Genomic DNA, 25756 nt, shown 5'->3' on the forward strand with positions numbered 1-25756 from the left:
GCTCTGGCAGCAAGAGCGCCAGAGCCAGAGCAGGGGGGAGCTGGAACAAACCATTTTGGGAGGGGGGGAGGGGTTATCTATACTTTTGTTGTTAAAATGTTATGTCTCAACCAAGTACTGTATGCTTTTTATATTTTTAGCAGTGTGTCACACAAACAGCAAATATTGTCAAAAAAAGTAAGAAATCTTTGGGGGTGCTTTGATTCATTCAGCACCCCCGAAAATGGGCTAAAATCGCCCCTGCTCCAAACATTGTGGTGTCTCTACTGCTGCACTTGAACGTGTCCTCACCCACAGCATCTCATCATGATATAATAGTTGCAATAGGTCTGCAGTGGATAAGAAGGATTGCAGAAATTCAGTCATGGCAGTATAAAAGACAACTTTCATGCCTGAAAATGGGTCAGAGGTGAAAAGTTGTATTTTCGGGCTTTGAAAAGTATCATGTTGAAAATGAATCTTCCTTTAACAAACTGAACAATTTTCTGTTAATCAGAGGTGGAACAACCATTTGAATTGCACATGTCTGTCATGTGACCTCTGTTTTTGCCAGGTAGAAACGATGGAGTCTCTCATTCAGCTGCTTTCAGAGACACTGGGGAATCTGAGTGACAGCGAGCTCATGGACTTAAAGAAAGGCCTCAAGAGGAAATATAACTCAGCCGTCCCATGGAGGTTGCTGAAGGTGGCAGACCCGCAGGACACAGTGTTTTTAATGTTACAGGCTTATGGCCAACAGTCAGTAAAGAAAACCATGGAGGTTTTAAAGGAGATGAAGATGACGGATCTGACTCAGCAGCTGTCAGACAGCAGCTCAGAGCCAACAAGTAAGTAAATAGTTAAAAATACCAAAACTTGTTCTCAACATATTCCCTCATCCTCTCTGTGCAGAGCTCAGCTTTTATTCAGTAAGATGCAGAATGACAATCATAATGTAATCAATTAGACTGGATAGCTCTTTGGGTGGCTCGGGCCCACCAGCGGACCTCTGTATGATGAGGAATGTTGGCAAACTCTGAATCTATTTCCCACATAAAAGACTGAAATTGACGCTGATTTAAACCTTTAGCTCAGATCAAATTTACGGTCTGTGTTACGGTGATCATTACATGCTCCATTTTTAGGACTTTACCACACAGCCTTTCCTGGTGAGTGATGCAGTGATATGCTGTTAACTCACCGTACAGTTCTCCTGCATCTTTACTAGATCCTACATCCTGCACAACACCAGCGCTCCATCTGTTGTCCCAGGGCAGTTTCATGTCGGTTACACTTTGAAATACCTTTTCAAACATGTCTTTTCCTGTCGTTGTCCCGTGCATTGATTTAATGTTCAATATTTACACTCCACGGATGAAGATGGTCAGCTGTGCAATGTCCATCATGTCTGTACTTTCATCCACAGCAAGAGAGTATGCAATGAAGGTTTTGCTTCTTTCACACAACTGTGTTCTTAAATCAGTGGCCATCTCACAAACCCGATCAGCAATCGTATTTCTGCTCAGGCTCACATTTGCCAAGATCTGCGTTTTGTCTGGACACAAGACGTCGCACAGCTTCATCATGCAGCTCTTCAGAAACTCTCCCTCGGTAAATGGCCGAGCTGATTTGGCTCCTCTGCTACAATAGAACTTGCTTTCACAACAGCTTCAGTTTGTGGCTTTGCTCTGGTGACAAACGTCTGCTGAATTGGTAAATGGCCTGTATTTGTATAGCGCTTTACTAGTCCCTGAGGACCCCATATCGCCGGGGCATGCATAACAATAATAATAAATCTATATAAAATGATCTTGCGGGCCATAAAATGTTATTCCACAACTTAGACATCCACATTACTCACACATACATATAGGGCTGTGGGGGTGGACACACTATACAGCGTCCAGCCTCACCTCTGGCGCCACCTCTGAATTTTAAATGCATGTAAACATTGAGGGTTCTCAAGAGGGGCCGTGCTGACACTCGCTGCTCTCTGGCAGGAAGCCATGCCCTGCCATGTTTTAAAAGCACTTTAGAACAGGACACAGCAACACTACACATGAGCGGGTGGAGGGAGGTTTGGGGTCTTCGTACACCTCTGGTGGGCCTGGGGCTCTGGTAACAGGTTTGAACGTAGGAGCGTTAGGATTTAAAACGCCCAAACGCCCCTGCTCTCGTTCTAAATACGAATTCATTCCATCAGATTTACCATTAACCGCACTTGAGACTCGGGACATTTCAGAAACTTTTAAAACATTCACCTCTGCTGCTGAAGCTGCTATTTCAGTTTCTAAGTCAAGCAGCTCCTTTCTTTTCTTAAGCTGTGTTTCTTGTTCTTCCAAAGCATGCTTTTCTTTCAACAACCTCTGTCGAACAAGAAGGGCAGCCATGTCAGCTTCTGCCATTATGCGTGCTGACAAGGCAGATGAAACCATTGAGCCACTGAGTGATGATTTACTTTTCCTACAACTTCTGCTTGCAACATTAGAGACGCTATCACTTGGATTAACATCATCTATCGCAGCACCTTTACCAACATTCCCGGTGTGCCTAGAAGCACCAGAACCATTTCCAGCAGGTAATACATCAGAAGACTCCACACCAGGTGGATTTAAATGTGGCAAATCAAGCTCAGACACCTGATTTTTGTTCTGAGGGTTTCCCTTTGCATCACGAAGCCATTTCTTTATCTCTTCCACAAACTCAGTATTATGTGCTTTCACACTTATAAACCAAGCAGTTTGTTTCTCTTGCTCTTCTTGAGGAAGCAAAGGAAGCAAGGTTTCATGCAGACGAGTTGCCTCATTAAGCAACACAGACAAATTCTCTAACTGAGCCTGAACAGTGGAAACATTATCCTCAGATTGCTTTAACTCTTTAATAATTTTTACGACCTTTTTAATTTTATTAATCTTAGTGTGACGTTCTGTTTGCAGCCTTTCAATCTGATTCTCCAAAGCCTTAGCAGTCGATTTCGGCTGTCTTTTCTTTCCATCCACATCACCACATTGTATTAATTGGTGTGTCTCCATTTTTCTTCAAAACATTACAAAATCCAAACGCTGAACTGCACCTATGCCACACAGCCTCATCCCAACACATCAACTTGATGACATTCCCTTCAATCAACCTTGGACACACACAATTAACAGGAGCAATATCCCCCTCTATCTGCCTATTAAACCTAACTAACTCAACCTAGTCTTCTGTACATACTAGCGGTGGGTATTTATGTACCTCCATACCGTCAGCTGTGAGGAAGACAAACTGTCTTAAACACAAACTGCGGCGGTACTCCCAAGCCAATGGCTTCAGCCGCCTGATGCACAATAACTAGAAAGCAAATCAGTACAACGCCTTGTGCAGCTGTACTGCTGAAACCTAACAGGGGAATAAGACTCCTGAAAGAAATCTGTATTGTGTAGCCAAAGGCTTAATCTAAAAGCTGCGTGGACAAAGGCAACAGCAAACCATAAGACTCTCACCAATAAAACTCATCTATATATAAACAATCCAATAAAACCTATAAACTTTTCTGTTGACAATTTGTTGTGGCTCTTCCAACTATGGCCGCGGCAGGCTAAACATGAGGATACAGATGACGCGCAACAATAAAAGCATAAAATACACTTCTGTACCATTTGCTTCTTTTATTCCACATGCAGCTGTCCAATATACAAATCAGCACGTGGGATTAACTATTAAACAAATGCACAGACTGCACAAACAAATAACTGCTACTCACAAAGAACTGCACTAACTACTATACCAAACTACAACTTGGCCTATGGCATCAATTAGTGCATAAATACACATAAACCATCAAGTTCCAGTTAAAATACATCAAAATCATTCAAGCTGCGGTCAACAGAAAGTTTTGCCTCATGCTCACCTTACCTTTCTGCTCATCAACATCAGGTGCTGTAAACAGGTGAGTGCAACCACATTTATCATCTACCACACCCATGAAACACGCCCCACACGCCTGTGCACCAATACAGTGAGTCCATTTAAACCAACCCACTTAGTCAAAAAGGAACAACTCATATGGCTCCTACAGACATCATTTATGTTCTATTTTTAACATTTAATTAATTTTAATTATGAAATAAGTGTGATTTTTTTAAAGCATTTTGTTATGAAAGCTGAGAATAAAGCTAATAAAATTTTCACATGATAAACAACTGTAAACTTTTATTGTCATTTCTTTCCTTTTTTTCTCCAGGAAAGCATTTTGTGGATAAACACAGAGTCCAGCTGATCCAGAGAGTGAGCAACATCGCACCCATTTTGGATGAGCTCCAATACAAGGAAGTTATCGACCAAGAACAATATGACAAAATTAGAGCTCTGCCTACCTCTCAGGACAGGATGAGGGAGCTCTACAGTGGTCCCCTGAAAGCCAGTGCAGCCTGCAAAGACATCTTCTATGAAAGCCTTTTGGCAAATGAGAAATTTCTCGTTGAAGACCTTTCAAAGAAGTAAATGTGTTGGGAAAAAAACACATTTTTAGACCAAACGTACACGATCTACCTGAACATAACATGTTTACATTAAAAAGGTGGAGATGTCTTTTCTTTGTGGAAAATTGTTCTGCTATGTGGTGCCTTTGCTCCTCAGTGACTCTCCTTTAATTGATCCATTTTACATGAAACACTTTGGATATTTAAATTTTTTTATATTAAAAATGTAAATTGTATCATTTAAAAATGAACTGACGATGTCATCAGCCATGTTTTTATCCATGACTCAAACTGTCATAAATTTATTTTCAGATTTCATTATCTTCTATAAAGTAAAACATAATGCAAACATTTATTGTCCTTAAAAATAAACCAGAATTAAACTCGAAGAATTCGTTTTAGTGAATAATTAAATTTTATAAATTGACCTTTGAAATGAATAAATAAATATAGTGACATAAACGCAGTGTACGATGTCTGCATCCGAGTTTAAACAATGTTGTCTACTTTTTTCCAACTGGCTAAACAAATATTTAAACACTTTAAAGTCACGATCCTCCTCAATCAACTTACTTTGTAATTAATCTGCAAAGCTTTGAGCATCAGACTTCACCTAAAGTACCTAAAATGAAATCAGGATCATTTACATGATGTCACTGGCCTTAATTACTGATTCATTAATGTGTGTATTAGCCTTTTGTTGCAGCTGATTTGAATTTGTTATATAGGTGACTGTATCTATATTCAAACTGAACATATTTTTAAATTTGCATTTTTTAAATGTAAAACGACCCTCAGGACTCTCCTCTGGCATCAAGTAAAATGTCAGATTTTAAATTCTAGTGTAATGAGTATTGCACTGTGCCTGTCTGCAGTAAAAAGGGTTTGAATGATGAGCCAATAATATCTACCTGAGCTTCCCAAAACAAGATATCAAACACGGTTTAGGAATCAAACATAACTCTACTTTTCTCCTCCCTCTTCTTTGAACCTGTTTTCTAGTTTTTCTAGAGGCAAAGTCATTTATTGCATCATTGCAAGAAATATGATGTCCACTCGTCTCCTGTGCCACTGAAGATATCAAGTAGTTATTTATTCACTCGAGCTTGGAACTCCGTTCTGTGGATACAATGAAGTTATCATTGCTTTGGGGAATTCGGGAAGGCTCTCCATCTCTGTAGGCAGCGCATTTCCATCAATATCAGCCTCTTTTCTGGTTTGCACCCTGTTCTGGTCGAGTACGACGGCTTCAGTCTTCATTTGTTCACATATCTCTTTTACTGAGACCTGTGCATCTTTGAAATGTGTTGCCCCATAACTGATTACATGTTCTTTGCTTTTCTGAATGAAACAAACAAATGAAATAAGATATAATATTATGCACATATATATAGTATGTATATATTTAATTTTGTTTTGATCACTGATATTGAAACCATTTTTTTAATTAGGCTAGTGAAGTTGTTGTTGGTTTCTTATCAGTTGCACTTCTCCATGGATGGTGCTATCAACAGCCGCCTACTGTGAGTGTGAGGTCTTGTTACTATGCTGGTACTGCTGTTGACGGTGCTGCAGCAGCAGTCCCTACAGCTAACATGTTGGTTAATTTGACACATTTTGCTTTATGTATATTAATTTTTTAGAGCAGCAGACCCAGACTTCAAACACAGGTTTTGGAGAACCTGTTTGGCTTCTATGCCTTGTCCAAGCCGCTGTTTATATTTATGTTTAACACAGAGAGAGAAGCTCAATTGTTTGAATTTATTTACAATTACAGTTTTCAAAAAATTCTGACCGTAAACAGCTTTCAAAGCTTTGATATTATTTGAGAATATATATCAGGTGATGGAATTTAATTTAAAGGTTTCTATGTCCCATTGAGCTATTTGCACTAACTAGTGACAGTATAAAGGTAACACAGTCGTAATTTTGATCTCAAATTTCTGAGAGAAATAACTGAATTTAAAACATGGCAGACCTCAGGCCAGATTTAATTGGTAGACATATATGCATGCAATATGAAATTTATTATCCCAGATAGTCAAAGGAGCTTGCAAAGAAAAGCGTCTGGACTTCTTTAAGTTGCTTGAAGACGTTTCACCTCTCATCCGAGAAGCTTCTTCAGTTCTGGGGTCAAATGGTGGAGAGTCCCAGATATAAACCTAGTGGGAGTTTCCCCCCACAGAGGGACAAAAGGACCCCTGATGATCCTCTAATCGCCTGAGCCAAGGTGTGAAACTGGGTGTGGGTCCCAATCAGCCAGAGTTTCGGGTGAGTTCATTGTGAAACCTGGCCCCACCTTATCATGCGAATTCCTGAGGTCAGATGGCCCAGGATGTGAGTGGGCGTTAAGGCGTCTGGGAAGGATCTCAAAACTGGGTTATAGATGGCAGAGAGTTGGTGTCGTAAACCCCGCCTCTGTTCAAAGATGGTCGCTCACAGTGGACATAGATGCTTCTTTCACTCCTCTTTCAAACCATCTGTCCTCTCTGTCCAAAATGTGAACATTGGCATCCTCGAAAGAGTGTCCTTTATCCTTAAGATGCAGATGGACTGCTGAGTCTTGTCCTGTGGAGGTGGCTCTTCTGTGTTGTGCCATGCGCTTGTGAAGTGGCTGTTTGGTCTCTCCAATGTAGAGGTCTGAGCATTCCTCGCTGCACTGTACAGCATACACCACATTGTTAAGTCTGTGTTTTGGCGTTTTGTCTTTCGGGTGAACCAGTTTCTCTCTGAGCGTGTTGCTGGGTCTGAAATACACTGGGATGTCATGCTTGGAGAAAACTCTCCTGAGTTTCTCTGATACACCGGCTACATAGGGGATGACAATGTTGTTGCGTCTGTCCTTCTTATCCTCCCTCGCTGGTGTCTGGCCTTCTTTTCTGTGCCTCTTTGCTGACTTTAAGAACGCCCATTTAGGATAGCCGCACGTTTTGAGTGCTTCCTTTACATGTGTGTGTTCCTTCTTTTTTCCTTCAGGCTTAGAGGGAACATGTTCTGCCCGGTGGTGTAGGGTCCTGATTACTCCAAGCTTGTGTTTCAGAGGGTGATGGGAGTCAAAGAGGAGGTACTGGTCCGTGTGTGTGGGCTTCTTCGATGTTGAGTTTGCCGTTCCCTTCAATGTGCACAGCGCAGTCCAGGAAAGGCAAACAGTTGTCCTTTGTGTCTTCCCTGGTGAACCCGATGTTCTTATCCACAGCATTAATGTGCGCAGTGAAGGATTCCACTTCCTGTGTCTTGATTTTGACGCAGGTGTCGTCCACATATCTGTACCAGTGGCTGGGTACTCTTCCTTTGAAAGAGCCAAGAGCCTTTCTTTCCACTTCCTCCAACCTTTACATTTGTTTTACATGAATGTTGCTGTATCATTTATGGTCTTTTAATGCTTACACTCTGTACACGTCTACATTAGAAATGTGGCTCACAAAATGAGCCAAGTTATTCCCTTTGTTCCAAATGATTTTTTAGTATTTGGACACTACAAAGAGTGAATCAGTCTATTAAAGAGGCTCAATCTGCTTGATTATTTTTTGATTGAACTGCACTTTCCAGACCTCAGTACAATGATACTTTCAACTTAATTTTGCAAAAGAGCACTTTTGTTTGTCTCACAACCACATGTAATCATATTTACGAGGGAGTATTAGGACCACATTAAAAATATATTTATCAGTGATCATTTAATGTCGAAAATTTCAAGATTAAGTTGAAATAGTGGAGATTACCGTTGTTGTTTCAAGACAACCGCCGACTGAGTGAAAGCATACATCAGAATTCGTTTTACTACAAGGAAGGAAATTATTCCTGTTTAGCACACAAACATATTCAAACGTTGAAAAGATCAGACGCAAACACACACAAACTCAGAAGAGTGGATTTACACAAAATCAAATGTCTAATAATGGACAGGTGCAAGGTTATCGATGGTTACATCCTTGTGCATAAAACGTCTTGTGAATTAGTTTCACTAACTCGTCTAAATAAGGCATTTTGTACAGGGTACGACGGAGTGGCAGTTTGTCGTGAAACAACAAGGATAATTCCACATTTCAATGCATTTTTTCTTAATATGGCCCTAATACTCCTTGCTGACGCCAGCAAAAGAAAGGAGGCATAAAAAAAAGCCCAGGTTGCCCCTCCTTCAGAGCAGTGGACCCCAGACTTCTTTGGCTTCAGCTCTGAGCGAGCTTGTAAACTTGTCCATGTTTGCGGACGACACAACGGTGGTGGGTCTCATTAGCAACAGGGATGAGACCGACTACAGAAGTGAGGTGAGACGCCTGGCCACGTGGTGTGCTGACAACAATCTCTCTCTGAATGTGGAGAAGACAAAGGAGATTGTTGTGGACTTCAGGAGAATGCACACCCAACATGCTCCTCTGACCATTGACGGAGCGTCTGTGGAGAGAGTGAGCAGCACCAAGTTCTTGGGTGTGCACATCACAGAGGATCTCTCCTGGACGTACAACACCACAGCACTGGCCAAGAAATCACAGCAGCGTCTCTTCTTTCTCCGCAAACTAAGAAGAGCAGGAGCTCCAGCCCCCATCATGTACACTTTCTACAGAGGCACCATCGAGAGCATCCTGTCGAGCTGCATCACTGTGTGGTTTGGAGCCTGCAATGCGTCCTGTCATAGAACCCTCCAACGCATAGTGAGAGCTGCAGAGAGGATCATTGGTGTCTCTCTCCCCTCCCTCCAGGACATTTACAGCACCCGTCTCACTAAAAAAGCCCTTTGCATAGCGGCTGATCCCACGCACCCAATGCAAAGCTTCTTCAAGCTGCTGCCGTCGGGGAGGAGACTGCGGAGTCTCCAGGCCAGGACCAGCAGGCTGAAGGACAGCTTCATCCATCAGGCTGTCAGGAAGCTTAACTCCCTCCCGATTCTGCCCCCTCTCCCCTCTCTCCTCCACGGTCTCACTGAACTCTGTCACACACACACAAACACACACACTCTCTGACTCACTCACTGGCCTGCACCAGTTACCAGTCACTTTGTGGAGCATTGGACTGCCATTACCTCATAAGACTTTGTTGTTACACTTTCTCTTACCGTACATTACCAAATCTCCATTTGCACTATTTGCCTATTTGCACTACTCTGCCTGGTTTACACTCAATGTCACTTACCCATTATATTGTATATTGTATAGCTTTCTTGTTATATGTAAAATTGTATTTATTTAAATTTTTACTTTTTAATTATTTTACTTGCATTTTTAATCACTTTTATATTTAAATATATTTAAATGTTCATTTGCTATTTATCTAGGGATTGAAGAGTAACGCAATTTCTATTCTCCGTATGTCCTGTACATGTGGAAGAATCGACAAATAAAGTTGACTTTGACTTTGACTTTGATCTCAAAGCTCCGAGTTTAAAGGGACTGATCAGAAACGGGTGAGTTTAATTGCAACATTCAGCAGAGCAGAAAGTCAACGGTGCTTCTCATAGATGCAGTAGGCCTGTCGGTGGTTCTTGCAGCACTTTAGAGATTCCCAGAAAAAAAGAGCATTTCACAGCCCATGTTGCAGTGTATGATAGAAATACACAGCCTGCTAAATATTGAAAACCGCTAACAACGGCGCCAAATTCTAAACCAGAATAAGCAACACACAGATACTGCAGTGAAGGAATTGAATGCGCCTGCAGTTTTTCTTTTAATGAACTCATTTTGTCACTAAATGGCTGTGAACAGATGATATTCGCATAGTCCGTTTATAATAATAATAATAATAATAATAATAATAATAATAATAATAATAATAGCCTAATATATAATTTTAAGGTTTTGACGTTTAGGGACATCTGATTGTTTCATGGTGAACTTCACTTGTTGGACTGTTACTGTCTGTTTGCCCTGATGTGTGAGTGTGGAAGTTGTTGCATCTTTGTGCGGAAAAGAAAAACTACGATTCTCGGCGTGAATGTTCGCACCACTCCGTAGTCAACGGATCTCGTAACATATAAATAACGAAATGGTCTCTTTTGTGACTCCCTTTTTCCAAAACCCTCTGCCAGAAGTGTTCTTTGTGCCTCAGCCTCATATACTGCCTCTCTGTTAACGGTTTGTAGACACCAAACAAGTTCGTGCGAGCCTTTGTCTCACTCTGCTTTTACGAATATTTGGCAGTAGGGGGCACTGAAAGACCTGTTTGTACATTACATGTGCTTGTGTAGCACAAATCAGGACCAACTAAAGTTTGGACTTTCAAAGTACAAAAACAAAGAACAAGAAAATACCCACAAATATTTATGAAAACGTAGTGTTTTGATTCTTTTTTAAAAATTAAAATTATTGTATAAAAAGACAAAAATGCAAATGTGAACATTTCTTTCTCGCTCTTAACTAACTGAAGCCTTTCATTGAACTACAAACAACACATTACTCCTCTCTTTCTGGCCAGGCATCTGGCAGCACTTCTGCTCTGATTTTGTTCTTATTTAACAAAATAAAAATGCAGACATAAGTGTACACATTAGTTTCTAATTGCTAGTCAAAACTATTTCCTCTGCTCATATTGCCTTTTTATAAAATCATTCTTTACTTTTAAAAGAACTTATTTCAACAGTGCACATAACAACAAATGTAATGCACTAACAAAAAGTAAATTGCATTATATTTCTTAACGTCAATATACGGGCCACAAGTAGAGGTGAGGGTGGGCCGCAAGTGGCTCCCGGGCTGCGAGTTTGAGAATGCTGTCCCAGCAACAGCAACAGTCTTAATTGGCACTGTGTGAACTGAATACAGAACACGAGTCTTAACCTGTTTCCTGTCTCTTTCAGTGCTGTCTGGCAGAGACATGACGGTGCTTAGGTGCAAAGTTCTGCTGTTTCTAGCCACCATCCTGGTGTCTTGCAGCTCTTCACCCACTCACCTGAACATCAGAGTAGATCGTGGGAAGCTGCCGAGGTCGAGCAGGTCAGTCACTGTGAGTCACCAGCAGGACAATGCTCCAGAGTTTGACAGAAGTCACTACGAGGCCGAACTCTTAGAAAACAGCCCGCTGGGACAGTCTGTGCTGCAGGTCAGTCCAAACACAGGATCATTTAGAATTATCATTTTATATAAACTAATAAAACAATCTGTTTGATCAAGGGACTGAATCACATATGCACCATATGTTCTCTGAATCCAGCTACCAAGTGTCAAATGTTCCTTGCAGCAGTGCCACGTCCACAAATAACTTCATTTAAAAACATTGGTGCTAATAATTCATCAATAAATGATGTCAAATGATTTCTACAGTATGTCCATGACCCAAATAACTTAAGTTTGGTTGTTTTGCTTAAAAGAAAAAACAAGGCGTACATAATTGTGTCCCACTGGCAGATATTTTTTTTATTATAATTTTATTATTCTTTTATTTCCTATTATTTTAGTACTTGTATTATTTTAACAATTACAAGTAATTTAGTGCTAATTTTGGAGTGTTTTTAGGGACTTCTTTGCAAACTCTCCTGAGCTCCATCCCAGTTTTAAAGGTTAAATTACTGTAAATCCCAGATGATCGTTGCACAAATGCTGTCAGTCAACACTCACTCTTTGAATTGCACGGACTGAATGCAATTAAAAAGAATAAAAGTAGCTGTGTAGACAGAAAGGCCTTCTAACATCCAGTGAAATATTTTGCTGACTGCTTGTACCTCCAGAAATATTAAGTAGGTTATTTTTCTCTTCTAGCCATGCAACTCCAAACTGGGTTCCTGCAAATTTTGTGGTTTTTGTTCTTGTCTTGGACAATGTGAGGCTGAATGAAGTGCCCATGTTTTTCTCCCTTGTAGGTCAGAGCCAGTCATGCAGACATTGCCATTGGAGAGATGGACTACAGCCTTCATCAAGTATCAGAGACTGTTCAAAGGCTTCTGCGCATTGACAGTGTGACAGGCATCATCTATGTGAAAGGCCTTGTGGATCGAGAGGAAGAAAGCATCCTCAAGTTGTTTGTGGTGGCCAGAGATCGTGACCCCAGTTCCAGGATGAAGAGTTCCAAAGTTCTGGTGACCATAAATGTCACAGATCAAAATGACAATGCACCGACCCTTAACATCCAAGGTATAGGCTTAGTAAAATACCAGGATGGTGTGACTAAGATTTCTGAGGACCTGCCTGTTGGTACACCAGTGGCACTGGTCCAGGTGTCAGACTGGGATGAAGGGGAAAATGCTGTGGTAACGTGCGCAGTTGATAGTGATGTTCCATTTCAGCTCCAGCCCGCGAGTGATCAGAAGGGCAAATACTTCCTGCAGACAACGACCCTGCTGGATTATGAGAGCGTTAAAAATTACAGTATTGAAATTGTTGCGGCGGATTCTGGAAGCCCAGCTCTGTCCAGCACTCTCTCCCTCAATGTCCAAGTTACAGACGTAAATGATAATGCACCGAACTTTTCCCCTGCAACGATTGAGGTGGACTTTCCAGAAAACAACTACAGAGGACAAAAATTACTGGATCTTGTGGCAACAGATCCAGATTCTGGCATAAATGGACAGCTTGTCTATAGCATCATTGATCGTTTTGTCAAAAGGCTCTTTGAAGTTGATGCCAACACCGGGGAGGTTCGTGTGAGAACCGTGCTGGATCGGGAAGAGATGGACCGTTATGTGTTCTGTGTGGCAGCAGCAGACATGGGTGTTCCTAGTAAAACCGGCACTGCCACAATAATTGTAAATGTTCAAGATCAAAATGACAATGACCCTGTGTTTATACTCAAAGGCTACAGCTTTACTGCCGCAGAGAACATGCCTCCACCCAGTCGTGTTGGTGCAGTTGCTGTCTCAGATGCTGATAAGGATGAAAATTCCCACCTAAGACTGTTTGTGGAACCGGAAAATGGCATTTTTTTCATCCAAAATGGCACAGGAATCATCTTGTCTAGAATCTCCTTTGACCGCGAGAAGGAACGTTTCTACACGTTCCGCCTAAAGGCCGTGGATGGAGGTGACCCACCTCGATCCTCCTACGTGAGTGTGGTCATCAGTGTCTTAGATGAGAATGATAACGCTCCATATGTCACCAAACCAGACAACTCCTCCTACACATACCTATCATATTTCACCCCAGCAGGCACGTATGTGGAGGCAGTGAAGGCTGAGGACTCTGACACTGGGCTCAATGCTGAGCTGGACTATTTCAGTGTAGGTGGAAATCCACATGGTCTGTTTCAAATATCTCCCTACAATGGGCAGATCACACTGGCACAGGAAGTGACCGGCAAGCACAGTGGGCTACATCGGCTGGTAGTGAGAGTCTGTGATAAAGGCAGACCTCCTCTCTGCACCACTGCACTGGTCCACATTTTTATCAACGGTACCGAGTCCAACATCTCCCTCATTGAGGCGCTGGTCACAGAGAGCCTCTCCACCCCTTTGGAAAAGGATGTTGCCGGAGATCTATTAGGGAGCTCTGCTCTTGTTCGGCATAACAATATCCTGTACGGCAGCCTCGCAGGTATTGCTCATGTGATTCAGACATTCAGCTCTATAGTTTCTAATACGGCCAAAGAGGATTCCAACTAGAGTGGTTTGAAAATATATTTTACAATCAATCTGTCATGTCTCTGGGTCACGGAGCCAGTGCTTTATGTTATGAACTGTTAGTTCTGGTTATTATGATTTGTGATCTTCTTGTTATATTCGTAGTCTTTGATTAGGGTTTTCTGTGTTGCTTCCCCGTGCCTCGTCATGCCTGCATTGTCCCCAGCTGTGTCTCCCTCCTGTTTCTGTGAAGATTCTCAGTCATTATAGTCTAAGGAGCTTGGAAAGAAAAGCATCTGGACTTGAAGAGAAGTCCAGATGTTGCTTGAAGAGATTTCACTCTCATCCGAGAAGCTTTTTCAGTTTTAGAGTCAAATGTTGGAGAGTCCAACATTTAAACCCTATTGGAGTATCCCCCTCTTGTGGGGGATACTCCAATAGGGTTTAACCTCCTAGGGCCTGCCCTCCTAGGAGGTTAAATGTGGACATCCCATTTTGGGCCGTCTAGGCCAAAATACAAAATTTTGCCTGATAAAAAAGGGCCTGATATCCACATACGAGGATGTTATACTGCCACTGTTCTATCAAAATTTAAAGCGAATGTCCTCATATGTGGATCTAATTTTTCTCAAAAACTAAGATCAGGCTAAAAACAAACTAATGTTATTCCACTTCCAGCCACACAGCTCATCGTGACACCTTCATTCACTGATTTCAAACAACTTTTAGAGTCTTCCAGTTCTGTCCTGTACGCTATATAAGCTGATTTTTCTTTCTAATCTTGTTTTTGACATATTCAATATCATGTACATGAAATCATTCATCCATCTGTCTGGTTGAGCCGCATTCTTGGTAATGTAGGAATCTACTTTTGACCAGGAATACGTGGAAAATGAAATATGATACTTCTCCATTTTGGGGGTGAAATGTAACTCACTGCATTGTTTTCATGTACTTCATGTGAGCATTTTCATCGTAGATGAATATATACTTTTACTCTACAATGACCTAACACCTTCACTGTGTTTAACTTTGTTAATGATTAAATAAGTGCTTCTTAAACATTGTTGTTTCAATGCATATTGTAGCGGGTCAGGGCTGTTCGGGGTTCTGTTTGTGATGGCAGCTACATTGTAGCCACAGCTGCCCTGGCAGAGGCGAGGCTGCCGGACACTGGCACCACTGGGCCCTCTGACCACCACCAGTAGGCAACGGGTGAAGTGTCTTGCCCAAAGGACAAAATGACCGAGACAGTCAGAGCCGGGGCTCGAACCGGCAACCTTCCAATTACAAGACGAACTGCAAACACTTGAGCCACGATCGCCCGTAAAGCTCAGCTCTCTCTTCACTACGATAGACAATATAGCCTCTGGATCGCTGCAGTCACAGCACCGATCCATCTGCATCGTTCATAATAGAATCTTATGTGTCTTTGTTTGTTGTTGTTTCTCTTTTTGTGAAAGATGCTGGAAGCCAAATTTCCCCCGGAGACAATAAAGACGGAACAGCTCTTCAGAGGTGATTATTCTAGTTTTTAAAATTAAGAAAACATTTTAAAATGACCGTCTTACAGTAAACAGACATCACTGTTGTAGCTATTTGTACAGCAGCTTTGACAAACAAGGCAGTGATTGGTTTAAAGTTCTTTATATCAGATAAAAGAATATTTTGAAAATAATTAGTAAAAAAGCAAAAAAACAAACACATACATGACAGTATCAAATTCTCAAATGTTTATCCAATTAAAAAATTCTCATTGATTAAAATATGACAAACAGACGTGTTGTAATCCTCAGTAACGTCAAACCTTCACCCAGTTGGTCCTGAAACTTTTCTCCTCCAGACGGAGCAACGACCACAAGAAGAGATCATGAAAAAGATCATGTTCAATATGAGCATCAAACAACAATATTTATATGAAGTATGAAGAATATGAACGAAGAAAAGCACAACAGGCTACCTGTAAAGTCTGTCACACACTGTACTGCTAGAAAAAACTGAATGTGCTGCTATGACAGAAGATATAGGAACTCACTGTAAAATCATCTCTCCGTGCTTCAGGATGCAGTCATTCTACATATGAGTAACAAAAAACAAACAAAACCACTAAAACAAATTCATTTCTTTTTACATTTCCTCTCATCGTCCACACAGCCACAGATACCAACATTGTCACATTAATAAAGAAAACATGTGGATAAATCTGATCATATTTTTAGCCCCATGTCACCAGTGAAAATATAATAATTTATCAGAGTTGATCAGTTCATGCAGCAAGCACCAAATCAAAGCCATGCTGTGTAGATTCACACAGATGTTGCTTTGCTCGCTGTCTGGATCAGGTGTGTGCAGGTAAAAGGGAAACATCATGGAGGCTCTGTGCAGGTTCACAGCTGCAACTCTGGAGTTTGAGGTTTAGAATCTCACGAATGTTAAAATACAGATTCTGATCCATCGCCAGGACTAAGAGTGACGCATCTATCCTGCAGCAGGACAGCGAGCCCGAACAGAGAGTCAGAGACATAAAGAGTCCTGCAGCAGATGGTCAGACCCACAGACCTGATCTCAGCATCACGTTGATGTCAGTCTGAGAACACAGGAAGAGACTGAATAAAGAGGACAGAATCCAGGAGAACCAGGAAGAAGCTTCTAACAAACTACCCGTCTGTATGTACTTCCTTTAAAAACAAACCAATTTTTATAAGTAAAGTGCGCTCACACCAGATGGTGACTGATTAAGAATATATATAAAGATATTACTTTTGAAATCATTAAGTATTTGCAGTACTGTAACATCAGACATTCAGTCTGTACATTTAACAGTTACACTGATCATTCACTGATTTCCTTTCATCATTTTACTCAAACTCGTGGTAGAATTTTAAAGTTTAATCTCAAATCTGCTCCTAGATTACAAACCCTCCATGTTTCAAACTGAAGTCTCATCACTCTGAGTTCATACTACAGTCATGTACTGACTTTAAAATAAATGCGTGTTTTTAAGAACAGTGCATATATAAAGTTTTGACAGTAAAACATTAATGGAATAAATTACACCATTTAGTTTCTCACCTTTGGATCTCGAGCTCGTGTCTGACAACTTCTGCACCAGATCATTCCTGTTCATTTTCCTAAAAACCTCCTTGGTCACCTCCACAGTATGTTGGGTGTAGGCCCCGAACATCAGATCCACCAGGTCACAGATGTTGGCATCCTCCAGTTCGCTCTTTGGGATGGGTTTGAGCTCCACCAAAAGCCACTTGAACTTTTTAAGGTCCTTCTTTTCCAGATGTTCTAATATTTCCATAATCCGCTCTCTGTCTGATTGGACTGTTAACACCTGGGAACAAACAAAGTGATTTAATAATAACCTTCTTAGAGGATAACTGATAAGTAAACAAAACCATCACACGTGATCATTTTTAATAACAGGTATAAGTAATGAATTAAGTGAAGCTGTGGTGTGAGGACAGAATCATTTGGTTCTACTTACTTTCTGCATCTGTGCAGACAGATGTTTGTCCACAGTGTTTTCCTCTGAGAAAGGACATAAAAATGAGATTATCTTTACTTGTAAAGTTTTGTAATAAAATAAATACATGATACATAATAAATGAAACAACTTTTCTCTGTCACAAAATGCCCAATCAGCAAATCCTGAATCCATCACTCTCTATGATCCAACAGCCAAGACTGACTCCAGACAAAGTGAAGGAAACGTTGCTGACAATCAGCTCACATCCAGGTGCTGATCACATCAGACCCTTCTTAATGATTCAGGCAGCCTTTCAAACATTTCCTGTCCAGCTGATATTATTGTGTTATGTAAATATAAGAATCCCAGCACCAGCGATATTAAATATGAACACTCTGAGATGTGGTCCACAGTAAGTAACCCTTAATAAGGACTGCCCCAGGTTGCAGTTTTTGTTGCTCTGCATTATTTTGATGAGTTCACAGGAAGGTGAGCGAGACAGAGAAATGTACACAGTGTGAACACAGCAGTGCACCGTCTTGCTCCTCATCTTCTTCAGCCTCAGATTCAAGCTCCACTCCAGTGTTTACTGTGGATCTTTCTGTAGAGTTTTATATCACATCTCTCCAACAGCTGCCACATTGCATGCAAGTATTGATGACATGATAAAACAGCCACAGACAGCTGTGAAATGTGTTGTTCTTGCAGAAGACTAAGGCTTACAGAGTTGCACCAGGAATGGTAACTTTTCTAGTACTGCTCATGTGATTAGGCAGAGGATCAATAGGGGGTCCACGACCCTCTTGGGGACACTCCCATAGGGCTTAAAATCTGGGACGCTCCACCAGTCGCTCTTAGAACTGAAGAAGCTTCTGAAACGTCTTCAAGAAACTGAAAGACGTCCAGATGCTTTTCTTTCCGAGCTCCTTAGAACACCTGCTGACACTTCCAGTTTCCTGAACATCGTCCCCATTAAGGATAAAACTCTATCCCACCTGTCTTCAGTCAAGTCAGGGACACCAGTTCAGTGCTGCAAACAATAGATATCTGAGAATATCTCAAACTGATCGTCCTCATGTCCACAGAGCCAGCAGCTTCATACAGAAAATGGCACTATGTGGTTCAGTTCTATATTTGGTATTTTACCACAAGTTCTGTTGAATTCTTTAACATCTAAAAACATTCGTTAACTGGTGCTAAAAACTGGTGGTAAAAATAGAACTGACTCGATTTATGCATTTTGACAGTCCAGTCAACAGCATCAGTAGATTTGGAAAAGCTGGTTGGTGCCATTGTTGAATAAGAGCTTATTCATTCATTCCCTGGCATTTTGCAGTACTTCAAATATGAGGTCAGCAACCAAAGGAAACCCACCACAGCCAAACACAAAGTGCAGTTCTTTTTATACACAAATCATGTGAAACATCTAACCTTGTACTTTACCACTTCTTTGGGATTCATCTGAAAGTGAAACAGATGAACCAGTAAAAATACAGAAACACCGTATTTACTGGGCTGATCTACCAGTAGGCGTTAGCTTTAATAATAACTGTCGTTAGCTGAATACAGCCACAGATGATGTCGTCTTCACTGCCCTGCACTCTCTCTTCATACATCTGAAATATAACAAACTCTCTCTCAGCAGGCTGTTTGTGAAGCTGACTGGCAGACTCGTCACTCTGGTCTTCAGGAACACATTGTGCAACTGGATACTGGACTTCCTGTCAAACAGGCTGCTGTTCAGATTGTTAATCTTCATGAAGTTAGAAGACAACACAACCATCATCTCTGTTGGAGGAAATCAGCTGTTCAGGAAAAAGCCTGGGACTCACAAACCCCTCCAGCATGATAAGGAAGTGATTCACAGAGGGCTGAATACATGAATATTATATTTATCTCTGTAAAGAAATAAATATAAGCAGGATTGAGTTTAGTGACTCGCTGCCACCGAGAGCTGAGAGACTGAGAGCTCCTCCTTTAGAATGAAAACTTGAAGACAGAACAAAGTATGTAAGCTAACGAAAAGTAAAATTGTGGCGGGAGAAAAGGTGTGATTGACGGTTCACTAGGATTCATCAGCGTTCTATGTGTCACATTATATAAAACCACAGAACAGGTAATATTGATGAACCTACCAGCCGACTGAGAGCTGACAGCAGCTGCTCCCACTGAGGATCCTGCAGCTGTTAATAAATAACAAGGAAAGTTTTTAATTTCTTAACAAATGTTCAAACTTTTTAACTTTCATTATGCTAGCAAACTGAAACATTCTTCAGTCTTTCAATAAATTTATTGGGAAAACCAGGCTCCCAGTATACAAATTGGTGTCCATCACCACGGATGGTTTGCCACTCAAATGGATTGACTGCCAGGTGCAGGGAGGACAATGTTATTCCGGATTTCCTCAATTACCGCTGCATAATACACCAACAAGCGTTATGCGCAAAATTGCTCCACATGAAAGAGATAATGGATGCAGTCGATACATTCACATGCTACCCTTTTTGGGAAGATGCAGAGGTTGATCCACTCGCATCAAAATTTGAAACACTGTGTAGCTGTTGGCATGATGATATTGTTTATATAATTTAGATCATTTCTTTATCTTGTCAAGGTCCATGTCATCGTTGTAAATTGTTTAAGCTGTATATTATTTATGTTATTTTATGTAGTTCAAGTTATGGTGCTTTTATTTTTAAGGTCAAGCCTGCTTACAAGTCTTGTTGTCTCCTTTTTGGAAGCCTAAGAAAACACCTGCAAGCAGGTAGCAAGAATGAGCCGTAATGCTCTTTATTGAAAGTTAAGTGGAATGGACTTTAACTAGACACTTATAAGGAACCCTCAGAAGAATGGGGAGTAATTCCCTTTTTGCAGCATGCAGCCAACAAGGTATTTATTGATTTTATCTTTGTTTTCTTGTACAGTGTCATTTTAGGTGCTGTGTCTTACGTTGAGTGTTTATTTTCTTAATGCTGTGTAGTTTTCACAGTGGCTTAGGAGAGAAGTCTTCGAATGAACCAATGAAGAAAAACAGGTGAATTATACACTGTTTCACTGGAATTTTTCTGAAATAGAGGATGAGATTTTGACACTAAGCTGAGTTTAAGTCCAGGGCTAACGGACAGTTCTGGAACTTACAGAGGAAAAGTACCCCAACATTAGGAAATGTGTTACCTCCTTGACTGCAGCTGCACTTATTCATGTGAGTCAGCCTTTTCCCAGAAGATTATTAAGTCCAAATACCGTTCCACCATGACTGATGATTATTTGAAAGTGTACTTGAGGCTGACTATCAGCAGCTACCGTCCAGACTGTGCATCCCTGGTTGATTCCATTCAGTGCAAGTCATCAGAGTAAGGTAATATCAAAAAATGTACAGAGTTGTGTTGTGTAATATGGGTTCATACAGTTATGCAACATGCCTGAATGAATACTCCATATGTTTATAAATAAATACATGTTTTGCATTTTCATAGTAGGTCAATCGTTTTGACTTGGTCATTTCATAAGTCGCTCGCATGCTGAAAAAGTGTGTGCACCCCTGATTTAAATTCTCAGAATTCTAAATGAAGTCCTCTCCTCCTCAGGCACAAGTTGCAGCAGTATGAAATACGACCAACAATTAACAGTGGAGTCAATTGGGCTATGGCATGGATGAGCAACGTCTCTGGATTAACAACAAATTTTGGTAAATTTTGGTAAACTTGTGAAATTTAAACCAAAGAAAACTCACTACTGTAAAATGTTAAATGCAGTTATTATACAAATAATTTGAAATATCTTACCTTGTGCTTGATCAGTGCTTTGGTATTCGGCTGAAAATAATCAAGGAACATAAAACGTATAAATATAAAATTTTAAAGAAACTTTACTCCAATCCATCGGCCATATTTAAGTATTTTGTTATGATCTTTAATTTGTGTTGTTTCTCATTTTAATCTTCAATATTTTATGTTGTAATTTAATATATTACGCTCTATAAATTCATCCCGCTTTGTTCTATTGTGTGGTTGGTAGGTGTAATAAAACGGTGTGCATTGGGCCACCGTGTGGTGATGAAAGGTTTTCAATTTAAACTTAATTCATATTCAAATGTAACAAATAATAAATCTTCACAAAAAGTATAGTTGTGATCATTTTGATATTTGTTAGGTGGAGGAAATCTGGTATTTTCAGTGATTGTTCTGCATGATATACAGCACATTTACATGAACATTTTGGGACATTTCTAGTTTGAAACTGAATGAGAGGCTCGGTGATCAGGAAAGGCCCCACATACCATAAACATCTCACCAAATATAAGTGTAAAATAACGTTTTATAAAATCCTTGCACACTGACATTTCCAACAGAATCTATGCTCAGGTAGATTATTTGGTCTAAAGAGGTTTTTTCACCATTGTATGTTTTACTTTGCACTGAATTCATCGATTAGATGTTTCTCATTTTCCAAAAGGATTTTATAGAAGATATCGTTGCATCTTTCTGTCATGGGCAACACTTTTCTGACCGTCACTGTTTATAGCTGTTTTAGGTATAATATCAGGAAAATGTCAACGGGGCTCCAACCAGAGAAATCTGTTCTGTAGTTTTGGGTTTTGCGTGGAATAAATAACATGTTTCCTGTTTTACATTCGCCTTGTTTCTTCCTACAGAATAAGACACAAACTATCTTAGAAAAGGACGAGTCAGAAAATGTACGTCCTGCAGAAGCGGCAAAGAAGGACCGAAGATTGCTGCTACATATAGCTTACTGACAATGTTGAGCTAACATGTAATTGTACTCATTTAATACAATAAAGTGATGATAAATTTGAAAATGTAAAGTTAACCTTTTCGAACTGTACAGGTCCATACTGGCTGAAGATCTTTTTTTGATGTGAGTTTAAGGCGGAAGTTTCCATCTGGATTTTCAGTGTAAACTTCAAAGAAATTTGGCTTTCCACTTGGATATCTGAGCTTTAAATCCTGTTAAAGAAAGAAAGAGCAACGGGAAAGAGAGAGGTATGGTATGGATATTTGTAAGTTACTATTTCTGCCTTTACTACTCCACAGTGATATTTCAAAAGCTGCAGCTTCAGTAGGTTCTCAAAGCTTTCCACCTTCTCTCGTCCACAAATGGACTGCTGGTCTGCACCGGCCTATGGTTCATGCATCTGATCCAGTTCCAGCATCATCCTGTATCTATGTTTTCTCTCATCATTCATGTTTTTTCTTTTCCTGGTTCAAAGTCACTCAAATGTTAAAGTCCTGGTAAGTCAGCATATAGCTGGTGGTGTATCAAAGCCTTTTGTATCTTTTGTCATGTTTCTGCTCCTGTTAACAAGCGTTTCACTCTCTGAGCTTCATCAGACTTCAATCTCTTCTGTCTGCTCTCCATTCACCATCCAGGACTCCAGCCTCTGATGTAGGCTCGGTCTCTATTGTGCTTGTGCCTTCTTTTTGCTACGATCACTTAGTATATCCTATTTATTATAATATATTACACTCATTTTCTGTGCTTTGGTCATGCTTGAGCTAACAATACTGTTTTCATTCTATAGAGTCAAACTTCCCTGCCACAGTAAGATTGCTCTTACTGTTTTGGGGGGTCCTGTCCTAAATCCTAACACTGCAATCAAGGTTCATCAGCGTTAAATCACCAAATAGATTCGTTCATTTTTCTATCTCAGTAAATCATGTTCACTTCTTCCAGATCAGCTCTTCTTATTGAATATTTACTGAATCCTTTCTTTGCTCAGTAAAATGCATGAAGGCTGCTGAAGACAGCTGGACTATTTATTCTCAGCCTATTATGCAAATATGTATTTGGAAAGAAATGAAAGCATTTCAAACCATACTTCAGGACAGATTTCTGCACCATCCACATCTGCTGTTAGTGTGAAACGATCAAGAATTTTCAAGGACTTCTCTGGATCTGGCTTCAGGATAGCTTTGTATCCATGGGGCACTTCCCTCTGCTTTATTACCTGTGAAGAATAAAGTGCAAAGATACTAAAAAGCTATGTTTTATATATTAATTTATTCATTCTCCTGAATTCTGCCTATTATACTGTGAAACATGTAATAACCTGCTGTAGCCCAGGATCACGTGGGATCAGATAAACATGCAGTGTGAGGAAAGCTGTGTTGGTCTGATAGATCAACACGTTGCAGCCGATTTTCATCAGGACCGCTCTCGGAGAGAAAATCGGTTCAGTTAACTTGACATGTGTTGGTGTGACCTCAGACACTTTTTCCACAACATCTCCACAGTCATCTATGTGAAGGACTGCAAACGTGTCCAATATGTCAGGGATGTCATCTGCAGGAGAACACAACAACACAAACATGGTGAGAAGAACAGTTTATAACAGTTTGTGCGCTCACTGTCAGAAATGTCAAACATCTGAAAGTCTTCCTTCATGTCCTCTTACCGATGCAGATCCAGTGTGGCAGGTGAACTTCATTTAACTTCCCAGCAGTGACTGTGACGTCCATCAGAGGACCTGCAGGCATGTATTGTCTGCTCTCCATCCTCTCCATGTGTCCCTCCCAAGATCTAAACTGGTACTGAAAGCTGGTCTTTCCCTTACAGACCCAGCGCAAGCCCGACACTCTGCATTCAAAGTGTCCTGCTGCAGACTGAAGGCTGAAACAGGAATTAAATACACACTCATGAAGGAACAACAGAGTGAATGGAAACACAGAGAGTAGTCGTGTGAATCGGATGCAAAATGAAGAATTTCCTCTGGGAATAAATCCAAAGCTGAACTGTTTCCTGTAGTTCCAGTTTGCTGTGCTGCAGCATTCAGGAAGTTGATTTACCTGTAAGTTGGAGCCTCGTCTGCATCTGTACTGTTCACCTCAGGTTCAAGTTTAGTCCAATCACTGCAGTCCTGCTGCAGAGGACAGTCTCTTTAGTCAATAAGTACACATGTTTATAAAGAAAGAAACTTCAGCAATAAATGGATGAATGGAAGGGATTACCGTCAGGCTCTGACAACCTTCAAGCTCTGAACTTCTTTCAGTTTTTCGTCCTTGTTGAGACACAAAGAATTCAAATGAATGATGTTATGCTGACATATAAAATCATCCTCTAACTGTCCACATGTTTGCTGTTTGATCACTTTATGCTGTGCAGTGCTGCTTCAACATCAGAACAACATGTTCAGCAGGACGTGCAGCTGAGTGACGTCTAAGATGATCAAAAGCTGATGAATCCAAATATTCTCACCAGTGATGTCAGAACAAGACAGAGACAGAGAGAAAGGTTGGATTCAGCTCTGATCATTTATGCAAAGTTACTTTTGGACGTCTGTTGTGTTTCCTGTTTATTTTAATGTTTGTTGATTAGAAGTTGTTTAAACAAGTTTATTGTAAATTATGAAAATCTGTTTATTAAACTTTGTTTGGTCTCACCTGAGCTGCTCTCTGACAGCCTCAGCATCAGATCAGGTCTGTTCATGTCTGTTAAAACCTCCATGGTCACCTCCACAGACTGATGACCAAGTTCATCCACCATCAGATTCACAAGGTCTTCTGTTCTGTTTTGACACCGGTAACTCTCCATTTGTGGCAGGCTCATCTTAAAGCACGTGAACGGCAGCAACTGCTTGAATTTCTTTAGATCCTTTTGACTGAATTCATTCAGTGTTTCCAAGAGAATCTGTCTGACAGCTTCCTGTTCTTTTTTCTGTAAAACCAAAACAATGTATTAAGTTACTGTAAAATATCTCTGTTGGACAATTTAAAGATTTCTCTTTATTTAATTTCCAGAGAAACTGTAGTAGAAATATCAAATATTCATTAAAAAAGATGTCTTCATTAATATTTATATGTTTTAGAATAATCACTGAAGAGACAGCTGGCGGTTTTGATATTTACTTCACTCTCTTTATGAACTGCAAAACTTCAAGTTTCATAAGAAAACATTATTTCATTTCTATCAATACTAAAAACTATTTTTTGTAAAAGCTGAGTTAAAGTCACACTCACTCTCTTCAACAGTGCAGCTCCATGTTCATCCACAGAGTGTTTCTCTGAGGAGGAAAGACATTTACCATCAACTCTGAGGATTCAAACATCATCACACATCCAAGTAGAATCAGCCTTCAGACGACACAGATGATTTAAAAGAGAAAATCATGTGAAACTAAATAAAATGACATAAGAACCCAACAAAGAAACCCTCCATCCTGTCCAACCAAAGTAACTGGGGGTTCCCAGCTGTGATAATGAGAGAGGGTACACCTGTCCACCTCAGGTTTTAAACAGACAGACAACCTTTCACACCCACATTTAATTTAGAACCAGCAATAAAGCCAACAAGCATGTGTTTGGACTGGAAACCAGAGCACTCTGAGGAAAAGCATGCAGG

The 25756-nt window shown here is 40.4% G+C and overlaps 2 protein-coding genes and 1 long non-coding RNA gene across 5 annotated transcripts in view; 2 read left to right on the forward strand and 1 right to left on the reverse strand.

The window, feature by feature from the left end:
• Window positions 1–9801: 9801 nt before the first annotated feature.
• LOC146564939 (protocadherin-1-like) lies at window positions 9802–15403 on the forward strand. The gene is made up of 3 exons (XM_085292763.1): window positions 9802–9843; window positions 11233–11474; window positions 12232–15403. The coding sequence occupies exons 2-3, from the start codon at window positions 11250–11252 to the stop codon at window positions 13963–13965; spliced, it is 1959 nt and encodes a 652-aa protein (XP_085148889.1). The 5' UTR covers window positions 9802–9843; window positions 11233–11249; the 3' UTR covers window positions 13966–15403.
• A 151-nt stretch (window positions 15404–15554) lies between these two features.
• The window catches only part of LOC146564940 (uncharacterized), a 62120-nt gene continuing 51918 nt past the window's right edge, over window positions 15555–25756 (reverse strand). For 2 of the 3 annotated variants that reach the window (XM_085292754.1, XM_085292753.1), the window contains exons 12-24: window positions 25375–25418; window positions 24799–25072; window positions 24367–24416; window positions 24205–24278; window positions 23814–24028; window positions 23469–23701; window positions 23238–23399; window positions 22230–22365; window positions 21184–21213; window positions 19534–19581; window positions 17417–17460; window positions 16996–17263; window positions 15555–16510 (exon numbers count right to left, since the gene is read on the reverse strand). In XM_085292754.1, coding sequence (XP_085148880.1) covers window positions 16506–16510; window positions 16996–17263; window positions 17417–17460; window positions 19534–19581; window positions 21184–21213; window positions 22230–22365; window positions 23238–23399; window positions 23469–23701; window positions 23814–24028; window positions 24205–24278; window positions 24367–24416; window positions 24799–25072; window positions 25375–25418 — 1583 coding nt within the window. In that variant the 3' untranslated portion in view covers window positions 15555–16505. The remainder of the gene's footprint in view (window positions 16511–16995; window positions 17264–17416; window positions 17461–19533; window positions 19582–21183; window positions 21214–22229; window positions 22366–23237; window positions 23400–23468; window positions 23702–23813; window positions 24029–24204; window positions 24279–24366; window positions 24417–24798; window positions 25073–25374; window positions 25419–25756) is intronic. The other variant, XM_085292752.1, reaches the window with a different exon arrangement.
• LOC146564941 (uncharacterized) lies at window positions 23648–24654 on the forward strand. Its single transcript, XR_014894467.1, has 4 exons — window positions 23648–23730; window positions 23822–23891; window positions 23975–24206; window positions 24521–24654. It is a non-coding gene; the product is annotated as an uncharacterized LOC146564941 (long non-coding RNA).

The sequence above is a fragment of the Mchenga conophoros genome, linkage group LG11, assembly GCF_057382185.1.
Source record: "Mchenga conophoros isolate Kocher_MC1m ecotype Shallow Benthic linkage group LG11, M_conophoros_male_GT1.1, whole genome shotgun sequence".
Classification (NCBI taxonomy): domain Eukaryota; kingdom Metazoa; phylum Chordata; class Actinopteri; order Cichliformes; family Cichlidae; genus Mchenga; species Mchenga conophoros.

Excerpts from the sequence above, each read along its gene's own strand:
- LOC146564939 (XM_085292763.1), top strand. The coding sequence starts at position 11,250 with ATGACGGTGCTTAGGTGCAAAGTTCTGCTGTTTCTAGCCACCATCCTG. Across the intron at positions 11,475-12,231 it reads TGGGACAGTCTGTGCTGCAG|GTCAGAGCCAGTCATGCAGA; the intron begins GTCAGTCCAAAC and ends TCTCCCTTGTAG.